General features: G+C 44.2%; 1 protein-coding gene across 14 annotated transcripts in view; it reads right to left on the bottom strand.

Moving 5' to 3' along the window:
- The window catches only part of SYNE2 (spectrin repeat containing nuclear envelope protein 2), a 301,595-nt gene that overhangs the window by 32,491 nt on the left and 256,230 nt on the right, over nucleotides 1-12,874 (bottom strand). For 12 of the 14 annotated variants that reach the window (XM_036309562.1, XM_036309545.1, XM_036309573.1 and 9 more), the window contains 3 exons: nucleotides 7,325-7,480; nucleotides 5,075-5,233; nucleotides 4,150-4,316 (listed from right to left, as the gene is read on the bottom strand). In XM_036309562.1, the coding sequence (XP_036165455.1) occupies nucleotides 4,150-4,316; nucleotides 5,075-5,233; nucleotides 7,325-7,480 (482 nt within the window). Of the gene's footprint in view, nucleotides 1-4,149; nucleotides 4,317-5,074; nucleotides 5,234-7,324; nucleotides 7,481-12,874 lie in introns of those variants that run through there. The other 2 variants (XR_004967589.1, XM_036309640.1) reach the window with 2 other exon arrangements.

Raw genomic sequence — 12,874 nt, 5'->3', positions numbered from 1 at the left:
GGAAGAAGAGCTGTTTGGATCTAAGCCCCCTCCCCCTCCTTTATCTATATGGGGGGGTAGGTTTACAGTTTTGAGCACATGAAACAGAGTTTATTCGTTATTTTATTTATCTATGACTGCAGTATCCCTACGAACAGCTGTAAACCTCCTTTTGCCCCGCCCTGTGCAGCTGCACTAACCTCGCCAGAGGCTCCAGCACCGCATGGAGGGACCCACGGTTGTCCTGGTGCTTTCTTAATCGGGATCTTGCACGTGGTTTATCAACAGGGAAACCGAGGCACACAGGCCGCAGACTTGCTGACAGAGGGGCAGGCCCAGGATTTCTGACTCGGTGCAGCACCGTGCCCCGCCCTCTGTGGCTGGCCCTGTGTTCCCCAGACCAGCACCACTGGCAGCACCTGGGCACTTGTTAGAACCGCACATTCTCCGCCGCACCTGGACCTACAGGGTCAGAAACTCTGAGGGTGGGGGTGCAGCACCCCACGTTTGCGGGAGCCCCCAGGGATGCTGATGCACATTTACGTTTGAGAGCCGCTGTTCTGCAATAAGTGGTAAATTCTACATTGAGCTCTCAGTTTTAGAAAAATTCTGAGAATCTACCTTTAAACCCTGAGGTCTCAAAGGAGCTATGTGCCCCCCCTCCCCCCCACCCTCCCCCTCTCTCCCGGTGCCGGGTGCAGTGGGACAGATGCCCTGGCTGCACCTGCCCTGTGCCCTGCGTGGCACTGACGGTGCCCTGGTCAGGGAATGTGCTCCCTGGGCTGCAGTGTCCCCTCTGTACAGTGGAGGCACTGACCTTGCAGGGCTGCTGCAAGAATGAGATGAAATAATACATATATGAGGAGCCTGGCACTTCAGAGTAAACACCACTGGTTTCTCCTCCTATTCACCCCATAGTCTGAAATGATCAGAAGTTTAATGTGCATTTGAGTAACCCTGTAATTCACCTCTATTGTTATGAGAATGAACCTGATACAACAGGTCTTTTTTTCCCTTCTTCAGTGAATTAAACCTGTCTTCCTGAGGTCTGAGACTTCTGAATACCATTTGTAACTTTGACATTAAAGGCTTGTATAGTTAAAGTCCTGAAGTCATGGGGCTGGGCACCTGTGTAGGGTCTCCCTCCAACTCTTACTATTTTTTTAAAAAAATATTTTTATTGATTTCAGAGAGGAAGGAAGAGGGAGAGAGAGATAGAAACATCAATGATGAGAGAGAATCATTGATCGGCTGTCTCCTGCTCACCGCCTACTGGGGATCGAGCCCATAACCTGGGCATGTGCCCTTGACTGGTATGGAACCCAGGACTCTTCAGTCCACAGGCCAATGCTCTATCCACTGAGCCAAACCGGCCAGGGCCAACTCTTACCATTTTTAACGAGCTATGTTGTCCCTGCCACAGGAGCGAATCCGCAGAGCACCGTGAGCAGGACTGAAAGGGTGAAGTGTCCAGAATTCTCTGCCAATGAGGCCATTAGTGCTTCCTGCAGGATGGCAGGTCTGGCTGGCCCTGTTCAAATCTAAATTCTGCAGCCTGTGCTGCTCCCCCCCCCACCCGCCCCCCATCCCCACCAATGATGATACGATCAGCGTCAGAGATCAGACAGGTTGCTGACTCTGCGTGGGTCTGAAGGCAGGTCTGAGCTTGCTGCCTCAATCCAGATTCACTTGGAGGGTAAACTCAACGAAGGGTTTCCCAGCCTCTCAGCCTGGCCTTTGCTCTAGGGAACATGAGTTCTTCCCTCCCTAGTTCCTTAGTTCTGAAGGGAAGGGATTTGGTTCATTTCAGTGTACCAAACTAGAAGGGTCTGGGGTAACAGGAAGGCAACACAACCGCCCCAGTTGGAAGCCTGGTTGCCTCAGGCACTGGCTGGGACTGTGGGCATGTTGAACTTCAGTGCCTCAGTGTTGTCATCTGTAAAATAGGGTAATGGCAGCTACCTTTCAGAGTTACAATGGAAACTAAGTGAAATCATGCACAAAAAGCACACTGTCAAGAACACAGCTGGCAGGCAATATATCTGCCCTTATTTCAGCTCCTTATTTTGCCAATTGCTCCTTCCGAAAAGACCACTGAAATTCTACCTGCTGTGTTTTTCTCTTGCTCACCAAGGAATTGGCTGAAGACAGGCACCCAGAGAGGAGAGAGGAAAAAGCAAACAGCCTATTAAACTCTGAAGTGATATAACCGAAGCATGAATGATGGAGAGCGGACGGTCACTCTAGTCTTCAGGAAGCACAGGCCATGACCAGGTATGATGCCACCCTACCCTCCACTAGTGCCAGGTGCCCAAGACGACTTAGGATATAAAGGCAATGTCAACGAAGACATACTGCACACAGTTTACCCAACAGAAAGGGTCTTATTCTTATGCACTGAAATGTCCATTCATTTCAGCAACTTTCTGAAGCTCTGCTCTAAGTGCTGGAAATGAGAGAGTCAGAGACACTGGTCTCACAGCAGAAAGGCCTCTCTCCCTGTTAGACAGCACCGAGGCAATCCTCTCTGCTCAGCAAACACGCTCCTTCGACTCAGTGTCCGTAGGGAAAAACACTCATTAAACGCCGGCTCCCCACGCTGGCCCTGTGCCAGACACAGACACAGCATGTCCGCACAGTGGTCTCGGATGTGAACAGTGCTGTTAGGCACACGACGCAGATTTGGAAACTGAGGCTTAGAAAGACTAGCGCACGACTCAAGTTTCCATGACGGGTAAGCGATAAAGTCAGCACGGGCTCAAAACCTGTGCTCGTCATCCCTACTTGGGTTACCGCCATGGATTTCCACAGTTTTTTTAAAACTGGCAATCGAGAGAAGTTGGATTCAGCCCAGCGTATGCTGCCAGCTAAGTCACCCCAATACTTGCCTTCGGCAGACCCTCCATTGCTAAGAGTCCATGAATGACTCAGACTTCATTTAGGACACCAAGTCTGAAGTTGAGATTTAAGGTCTTCTCGGACTTGGCCCCAGCCTAGCTTTGTAGCGTCACCTCCCACGCCCACACGTCTGTCGGACTCTGCCATCAGTAACACTGAGGAACCCCAAGCCCTCATTCGGGGCCATCTGGGAACACCACTCTTCTGTGAGGCTCTTCCTAATCCCTGCCCCTCTCGGGGAAGATGAGAGCTGAGCCCTCAACCCACTTGGCTTTACAGCTGCTCAGATGTCGCTCCCATCAATGTAACTGACTCATCTTCCTTCCTGTCTGTAGTTCTCGAGGCACTCAGCCTGGTGCCTTTGCTGCAGGTTTATAGTGAACGCCGAGGCGAAGGAAATGCCAAATTATCAAGAGGATCTTGTTTTCATCACACCCCAATACTCCATCACCTTGCAGGTTCTCCGGTATATTACACATACGTGTGTTCAAAACACAAAAAGACTGGCTACACACAAAGTCGCATGCGTGGGCCCAAAGCCCAGGGACTGGTTTTGTACGTCAGGTTGCAATTAACAAAACAAAACAAAATAAAAACACTTTAATTGGGGCCTGTCTTTGGAAAGAGAATTTGAAAACAAAAAACATTTAAAAGCTTTGAGTGGCTTTATCACCATCATCATCCCTTTTTGAGAAGATAAAATGAACAGTCTTGTTTCCGATAAGGTTGCTCTGGAGAATAGAGCTTTGATCTGTAGCCAGGCTGTGCCTCCCTCGTCCCCACCTTAGCACCAGATGCCCACGGCACTTGGCACACCCAGCACTCCACCTTGAGTGTGCCAAGCGCCTGCCATGGGGAGAGCAGCACCTAGAAATCAGGCCTGCGCCCTGACCCACTTGCATTTACCACCCACAGGCAGGAACCAGCAGGCGTGATTTCATCTAGGGACTCGCAGGCCCTAAAGCAGAGTTACAATTTCTAAACAATTCCTCTCTTTTCAAAGGATCTCTTTTCAAAGTAAGTTTTTCTAACTCTCATTTAAACCTAACCCAATTCATGTGAAATTTCAAGGTAAAGAAAAAAAAAACTATTGAAGTAGGATTTACCAGAATATCTTCCTATATCGTTTAAATGGATTCCATTCATTCTTACCCACCGCTGCCTCTGTCTGTGCAGTTGTAAGCCCACTGGATTACAAGGCGGGCTCAGTGCCTCGCCGGCGGAGCAGCCGCTGCACTGGCGAGCAGGGATCATCCTGAGGCCATTTCTTACCTGGATCCAATGACGTCGAAAAGATGCTGCCAGCGGTCGTTGATTTTACTGAGCTTGTCATCGATCTCGGCCGCTCTGGTCTGGTTGCTGGCCTTGATCAACTGGTCACCCATTTGCTTTAATTGCAACTTGTTCTCGCTAAACAGGTTTATTTCTTCCATGCAGTCCTGGCAAAGGCACCAAAGCAAAGCTTCAATGACTGCCCAAAATTCATTCCTTTGCCAGGCAATAAATACACTGTTGCCTCTTGGAAAAAATGTTTTTAATTAAAAAACTTCTCAGACCTGTTAATACAACTCTTCAGTGAGCAGCTAAGAAGCCAAGCAGTGCCCACTCCGCACACGTGGGATACACAAGGCCGTGGTTACTTACAGCCCCGGCTTCCCCTCACCGAGTTCTTCTAATCTCGCCTACTCGGGAGAGAGGACGCCTGCGTCTAAGTAAATTAGCCTATAGAGTCAGCGTTTTCCTGAGCGGCAAGAATGCTTCTACCTTTCTCTGTGGCTATTAGTAACCTTCAAAATGATGAGCTCCATGACTGTTGGCCTCTCCCCTTTGGCAAGGGGGGCTCTGTAATAATAACAACTAGAAAAGCCATAACTCACTCAGAGTGTAAACAGATGCGTAAGGAGATGGGGGTGAGGGTGAGGCGGGGAGGGAGGCGCTTCCCTGGCCGGACTTCCAGAGAGAGAGGAACTCCCCTCAATTCACAGCACCCTGCTCTCTAGAGGGGCCCCACACTTCCCATCTCTCTGGAATTCCCCACTTACCAGCTCTTCTCTGGGAGGGAACAGAAAGAGTGAGAAAGTCCCTTCAAATTTCTAAAAAGCTACTGGAAGCACACCAATCACACACCACTGCGAGCCGGTGAGAGGGGGAGGGAGGACCGCGGGAGGGGTCCCTGCAGTCAGTGGGCGCTGCTTACCTTCTGTAGCTTGTCGATCATTTCTTCGATACTAACATCTGCTGTCTGCAGGACCTTGTTTTCCATCTGCACCAGCCAGGCACACAGCTCTTTATTTTTCTCATTGAACACAATCCATGAATTGAGTCTGTCTTCAATCTCCTGTTTGCGTATAGCCACCTGGAAACGAAAACGCACTTGGCAGCTGAGTACAGGCAGGGAGGCAAGTGTTTCCCTTCCCATCCCCCCATCAAAAGGACTACGAATTTTATTCATTTCAATCAGTAGCCCTATCGACTTAAATTCCTACGTTTCCGCCTCTTAAGATCCTCGGGTTTAACAACAGAATTTGCTCTCCCCTTTGATAAATGTCATAAAAAGCAACAGAGATGGTACCTGACCAAAAGGGTTCAGTTTTATCCAATATTATCAGGTTATATTAAAAAACTAGAAACAGGAAAGGTTAAGTGAATAACTTAAGCATCACCTAAGTTTTTCTGTTCCTGTTCTTTCTAATATACATTCGCTGAATGCTTGCTGCATGCTAACTTTTAACGTTAGGGCCCAAATCCTTTCCTTTTAAAAAGTGATCGTCTTTTTACCTTCTTAAGGACAATGTCCTGCCTATTTACTTAAAAAAGCATAATATAGATCCAGTTATGAACCTAACATTTGTAATGCAAATGTGCCATGAAAATTCAAGTCATTTAAACATCCTAGTTTTGTATTTCAAAACAAAAACAAAGCAAAATTAGATTAAAAGCAACAACAACGCACATCACTCATGGACTTCACCTTCCCACCATGCCCTACCACTGTGGATAGAAACCATGGGAATGGGATGGAATACTGGCCCACAGCACGCAGGCGGCCCCCCCAATGCCCAGCACTTCCGGAGGCACAGGCAACCCTGAGCTGGTCTCAGCGAAGGGTCTTCCTCCTCCCAGGGTTCAAATATATTACTTCAATAAATATAAATTCAAAGAATGAAATCGGCTTTTTTCTATGTAAAAAAAATCCTCTCAAGTATTAAAAATCTTTTAAGCTTAGAGTTAAAAGGGGTAGTAGCTAAAGAGTTCTTTTGGGAAAGTTTGAACACCCCACTTTGCAGATGGGGAAACGAAGGCTGAATTCCCAGAGTTTCTTGCTATGCACAGAACACCTCTGCTGTTTTCGGAGTGGAGGCCAAAATGTCTAGTATTTGCACCACCCCCCCCCTCCCCACACACACAACCAAATGTGTTCAAAAGGCCCAGAGAACTATACCCCCCAAAACCAGGTTTTGTGTTTCTGCTCCTCAGGGCATCTATTTATCTTAGTTTGAAAAAACCCTGGCATTTTGCACAGCATCACTTTGGTAGGCTTCATAATGAGGAACATCTGGACCCCTGTCTTTGCTGCTTAACTTTCAGGATACTTTTCATATTTTCTAAATATTTTCTTTTATATAAAATTTGAATGAAAATTCTAAAAGGGCATTTAAAAGTAGGGTACATTGTGACTATTAAATACTAAAATCAAGAAAGAAAAATGCTTTTACTTTATGAAAATGCATCCAAAAGTGTCTGAATTTCAACTCTTAAAAATACATCTCATCATTCACAAGATGAGATTTGGGAGTTTACTTTTCTTAGAATTACATGTTTGTAAAACAAAGATCTGTTGGAACCCTTTAATCCCGTCTTGATCCTATCACAAACACTGCCGAATACCCCACCACAATCTCACTCTTAATCAGAAGTGACCCCTCGTGAGCCACTGAGGTGCTAAGGGTAGCAGCAGATCATTTCTTTCAGAGTTTTAAAAACTTGACAGAAACATCGTGAATGCGGAGCTCTGGGATGCAAGGCAGTCCCTGTGGGACCCTAAGTGCGACTCAGCCCAGAAGAGGTGCTGCCGCCTCTGCTCTAAGTCCGGCCTCCGGAAGGATCCCTTCTGGGCCCTAATTCTAACCCACAGGTTAGTCTTGTCATCTGCTGGAGACAGAGAGCGCACGCACACGGCGGGCATAACTGCAACCCCTCACACACTTCACCTGGCTTTCTACGAGGCGCGCTAACAATGTGCCAAGTCCCAGCACGGAGCGCTGGAGAAACAAAGGGGCAGGTCTGCCACACCGGGTCGCTGCCTGCGAAGGCAAGGGAGCAGCGGCCTGGGCTCCAGCGGAAAGGGCCTCCGGTCAATGAAATGACGCTCCTTTCTACTTTGTCTGGCCCCCGGAGACGGTTCCATAAACTCCACCACAGCCGTGCCCTGCCTGAACCGACTTACTCTTAGGCAGAGGTCCTCCCATTGTCTGTGCAGAAGCTCTATCTGCTCCTTCAGCACCATCACGTCCTCCACAAGAATGTGCTGCGTGAAGTCGCTCTTCATAGTTTGAAGTTCTTCCAAGTTCTGAGTCCAGCTAGCCAAAGACTTCTCTAGCTCCTGCATTAAACACAAGAACAGGGAGAGAGAAACAACAAACCTTCAACTCAAACTGCTGTTGTTTCCAAACCTGTAGGCTAATCCTTTGATTGGACTCTGGGGGAGGGGACACCCGGAAGGGGGCGGGACCTCCCGAATGAGAAACAGCCCAGGGCCAGCTTCTGCAGGGGAGGCTGGCCAGCTCTTCACCACCCTTTTCTCAAAAGAAAACTCTTCTACCTCTATTTTCATTTTCTCAGGTAGTTCAGATTTTTATATAATGAATTCTACTTTAAAGTCATGTCGGTTTTTACCTTTATTTAGAGGAAAGCAACAATCTCTCTCTCTCTCTCTCTCTCTCTCTCTCTCTCTCTCTCTCTCTCTCTCTCTCTCACACACACACACACACACACACACACACACACACTTCTAATTCTGAAACTATGCCACAGAAATGTAGAAAGTTGATTTCCTATTCTTAAAAAACACCTAAGAAATGCACTGGTGCCACCTTGGCAATCATATAACAACAGCTTCTGTTCAAAGGGAATTATTTTGGTTAACTTTCAAAAAGAAAGTTAAAATACAATGAAAGAAAAAAAATAAATGGTTACTAAATAACTGGCAGAGATTGGTTAGCATAAAATTTCCTGTGGCCCTGGAAACTTTTTTTCCCCCTCAAATAAATTGGTCAAATTTAAACCTTTTGAATTCTAGGACATAATCAACACAATTACTTTCACAACAGGGGAGATAAAAGGAAACAGCTAGAACATTTACACGTCTTTTTTAAAAAGAATACATTTTTATTGATTTCAGAGAGGGAGATAGAAACATCAATGATGAGAGACTCAATGATAGGCTGCCTCCTGCACACCCCACACTGGGGATCTAGCCCGCAAGCCCGCAACCCGGGCACAAGCCTTTGACTGGAATCGAACCTGGGATCCTTCAGTCTGCAGGCTGACACTCTATCCATTGAGCCAAAGCAGCTAGGGCACGTGTCTTTAAAAAATAAAAAAATAAAATTGCATGGTCTGTTACTGTTGTGTGAGCACTTCCAAGTAACTCTGTAAGAGCTATAGCACAATGAAAAGATCACTAGTTCAAGAGCCATTTTTATTGTGCTTACAATTCCTCATACTTTGGCACACTGTGAGGGTCTCCATTCACACCTGCCCATAGGAAAGTGAAAGAGCGAGGATTCACATCAGAAACATGGCTGAGTGAGGCAACAATAACAATGTGTGAGTTCTGACTGATCTCATTTCTACACTGGTATGATCTCACAAGCTACTGCCAATAATTTACGTTTAATAAAATGGTCTGGAGAATTCTTTTTTAAAGGTTGCGTGGGGACTAGGAAATACCATCTTTACCAGAAATCATTATTTTAAATTTTTGTTACCTAGTTTTAGCCTCACAATTCTAGTAAAGTGGGTGAGAGCAGATACAGCAGCAGAACAGTTTCCATGAGCTACATAATATAAAGGGGGCAACTCGTAAGTGGAGGCACATCACCCACTGACTTAACTATAGGAACCCCAAAGACCACTGAGCTCATGCGGTGTCTCCCTGCTCAGAGGTGCCGACTCAGATGCCTGTGTATTAGGGAGGCCTGTATAAGTTACCCACAGCCAACTTGAAATCAATTTGGTTTGCATACTTGGTTGGTTTCCTCCTACAACTGAAAGGGTAATTAACAGGTATAAAACTTTTGAATATGGGCATCTTTATGATTCCTAACAAGAAGCCTTCTCTGATTCATTGGACGAGGTTGGGATTCCTGTTTTATGCTCTCATGGTCCCTGGTACTTTTTCCTGTAACACTACCCATGCTTACAGTTATTCTCACACACTCCTATGCATATAGTGCAGGGGTGGGCAAACTTTTTGACTCGAGGGCCACAATGGGTTCTTAAACTGGACCGGAGGGCTGGAACAAAAGCATGGATGGAGTGTTTGTGTGAACTAATATAAATTCAAAGTAAACATCATTACATAAAAGGGTACGGTCTTTTTTTTTGTTTGTTTTATTCATTTCAAATGGGCCATAGTTTGCCCACGGCTGATATAGTGGAACTCTTTGGTTAACATGTGCCTCTCCAGTCGTCTAGATTGTCAACCCAGTACTGGCCAGGGCCATAACAACCTTGCTCACAAATACATTGCCTAGCACCTACCACAATGCCTGGTATTTAATAAATTCTCAGATATCAAAATGTATGATCGAAAGGGAAACAATTTGACATAGTCTTAAGAGCTCTCAAATGTTCATAAATATTAGGTATAAAAAGCAAGGAATCAATATATAGAGCGAGACCTACTGTGGAAGTTTACTACAGCTGATGCTCAGTATTTGTACAAACGTTTAAAAAATCATGCTTCTGTCTTTAAATTAAAATACTCTGGATTTGCGACCAAACTAATTGTGAAAGAGGACACATCAGATAGGTTTCCCTTTCTTTAATATAACCAGCTAAACTGTCTATATTGCAAGAATAATTCCAATTGTTCATATAATACAGGATTGTCAAACAAAGTAATTATATCAAGTAATGCATCACACAGGCCTTGACTGGACTCTAGTTTAGCACAGCAGTTAAAACCTTTGCCTGTGGATGCAACTACCAGTGCATTGGCAAGTCTTCTCTACATTATCATTTGGGTAAAAAACGGACCAAGAAATGAATGTATGTATGTGTATGTATGTACGTATGTACATACGTATGTAATATATATGCCTGAATATCTTTGGAAGAACATACAAAAAATTGGTAACACGGATTGCTTCTGTGAAAAGAAACTGATGGGAGAAAAAATTTTCATGTAGAGTAGTCCCCTCTCATCCAGGGGGGACGTGCTGGACCCCCAGTGGACGCCTGAAATGGTGGACGGTACCTAATCCGGGATAACTGTTTTTTTCCTATACATACATACCTATGATAAAGTTTAATTTATAAATTAGACATAGTAAGAGATTAACAATAACAAGTAATAATAAAATAGGACAATTATAATAGTATACTGTAATAAAAGTTTTGGGAATGTGGTCTGGGCTCTCTCTTTCTCAAATATCTGGAATTTTCCATTTAATATGTTGAGCTGCAGTTGACTGCAGGTTACTGAAACCGTGAAAAGCAAAACCATGGATAAGGGAGGTAGTATTGTGTACCGTTTGTGCCTTCTAAATTTTGGACCGTATCATATTACTTATTAAACAATTACCTTAAAAATAAAATTGTCCCAAGGACTCAATTGTTTGAGAAGTTTCATGAACACAAATGCCCACTATAGCAATTTTGACAGTAGTGAAAAGCTAGTATATGAAGTATATAAATCACACACACACACACACACACACACACACACACAGAATTATTCCATACAGAAACTTGGTTGTCACTGGAATATAGTTTTCCTAGGAGGAAAGTACAGCCCAGACTGGTCCAGGGGCTGGTGTGTCTCCCCAGGTGATTCAGGATGGTAAACACTGCCCTAGCCAGGCTTCAGGTTACGTAGGATCCTTTGGAATATGGGCATGGTTGACTGAAATTCATGCTCTTGGACTCGCTCCTGCATTGTTTCCCCTGCGAGAGAGGATGTGGAGGCTATGGGAGCTGAAAGGATCCTGGTGGAAACTGAGAAGTGCGATACTTGGGGAAGTCATGTCCTCTTATGAGTTTGTAGTTTGCATTCTGCACTGGTTTCTAGGCTTTATGGGAGGAAATTCTGTGTATCGACCTGAGAGTGACTCCACACCCTCTCATTAGACCTGAAGTGTAGATCTAAACCTAAAGATGTAGAGACGATAAAAACTTTGAAAATTAGGAAGAGGTAGGAACCTTCTGAACCTAACAAAGACACCACCTGCAAATATCAGAGTTAAGGGTGAAATGTCAGAATAATTCTTTTTAAAAAAATCAGGATTAACATGAAGGAGCCAGCCATTAATACTTCCATTCAGCATAGTTCTGGAAGCAGTGACCAGTGTAGGTAGGACAGAAAAAATTATAATTAAAAGGAAGAAACAAAAAGGGGTCGTTTTCCACAAATAGTGATTGTTGACATAGTCATCCAAAAGAATATGTAGACAAATTATTAGAATTAGCAAAAGAGTTTAGCAAGATGGCTGAATATAATACAGTGGGGCCTTGACTTACCAGTGTCCCGACTAACGAGTTTTTCAAGATATGAGCCGTCTCTTGGCCGATTTTTTGCTTTGAATTGCGAGCTAAAATTCGGGTTACGAGCCAACTTTAGATACCCCACCGCTAGTTGGCGCAGCGAACATCACAGTGAACGCCACAACATCAGCCCAGCATCACGTGTCTCACTCGTTCACAACTGATTTGACATACGAGTAATTTGAGTTACGAGCTCCATCACGGAACGAATTAAACTCGTAAGTCAAGTATCAATATATAAAGTTAGTCACATTTCTAGGCACCAGTGATAAATAGAAAATATAACCAAAAAAAGGCAGAATGTTTAATAGCTTCAAAAACAACACATCAAGAAATAAATCTAACAAAAGATGCACAATACTATGTGAAGAAAATTATAAAACATCATTGAATGACTAACAGGAGAAACATGCCACATTCAAGAAACAGGAGTACTCAGTGTCAAAAAGATGTTAATTTTTCCCAAATTAACCTACACATTCAATACTACACAAAATGCTTCTAAAAGTTGTGGAAAATCAAAGACCCAAGGATATCCATACTAAGGTGGGAGAACAAGGTCTGGGCACATATCATGCCTGAAATAAAGATCTGATTTGAAAGCTAAGATAAGCAGACCAGTGGGACAGAGAACCAAGAAAGAAGTTCTGTGTATGTGGAAACATGATATTTGACACTGGACTATTCAATAAATAGGCATCAGGACAACTGACTATCCACGTGAATAAAAAAATTGAGCCTTTAACTCAAAAGTTACTCAAAAGTTAATTCTTCAGCCCTGGCCAGGCGGTTCAGTCCGTTGGAGCATCGTCCCATACACCAAAAGGTTGCAGGTTCAATCCCAGGCCGAGACTCCTATGGGAGGCAACTGATCAATGTTTCTCTCTCACATTATGTTTATTTTTCTCTCTCTAAAATCAATGAAAACATATCTTTGTGTGAGGATTAAAAAAAGAATCAAATCTTCAATGAATAAAGGTGTAAGTTAAAGAGCAAAACATGAAACTTTCTGAAGAAAATGTAAGAGTTTATCTTTATGACTTTAGTATGAAGATGTCTCAAAGGAAACAGAAAATGAAGATATTGATAAATTCATCTATATTAAAATGACAAAAAATATCCTCCCCTCTTCGCCCCCAGCCAGTGACACCAAGAAAAAGTAGAAAAAGAAGTTCTTGGATGGGAGAAGACATTTGCAATGTCTATATTCAACAGAGGAGAATTATCT

Source organism: Myotis myotis, unplaced genomic scaffold (assembly GCF_014108235.1).
Source record: "Myotis myotis isolate mMyoMyo1 unplaced genomic scaffold, mMyoMyo1.p scaffold_m19_p_1, whole genome shotgun sequence".
Taxonomy (NCBI): Eukaryota; Metazoa; Chordata; class Mammalia; order Chiroptera; family Vespertilionidae; genus Myotis; species Myotis myotis.
Note: the sequence above shows the minus strand (reverse complement) of the source record. Positions and strands in the feature narration are given on the sequence as shown.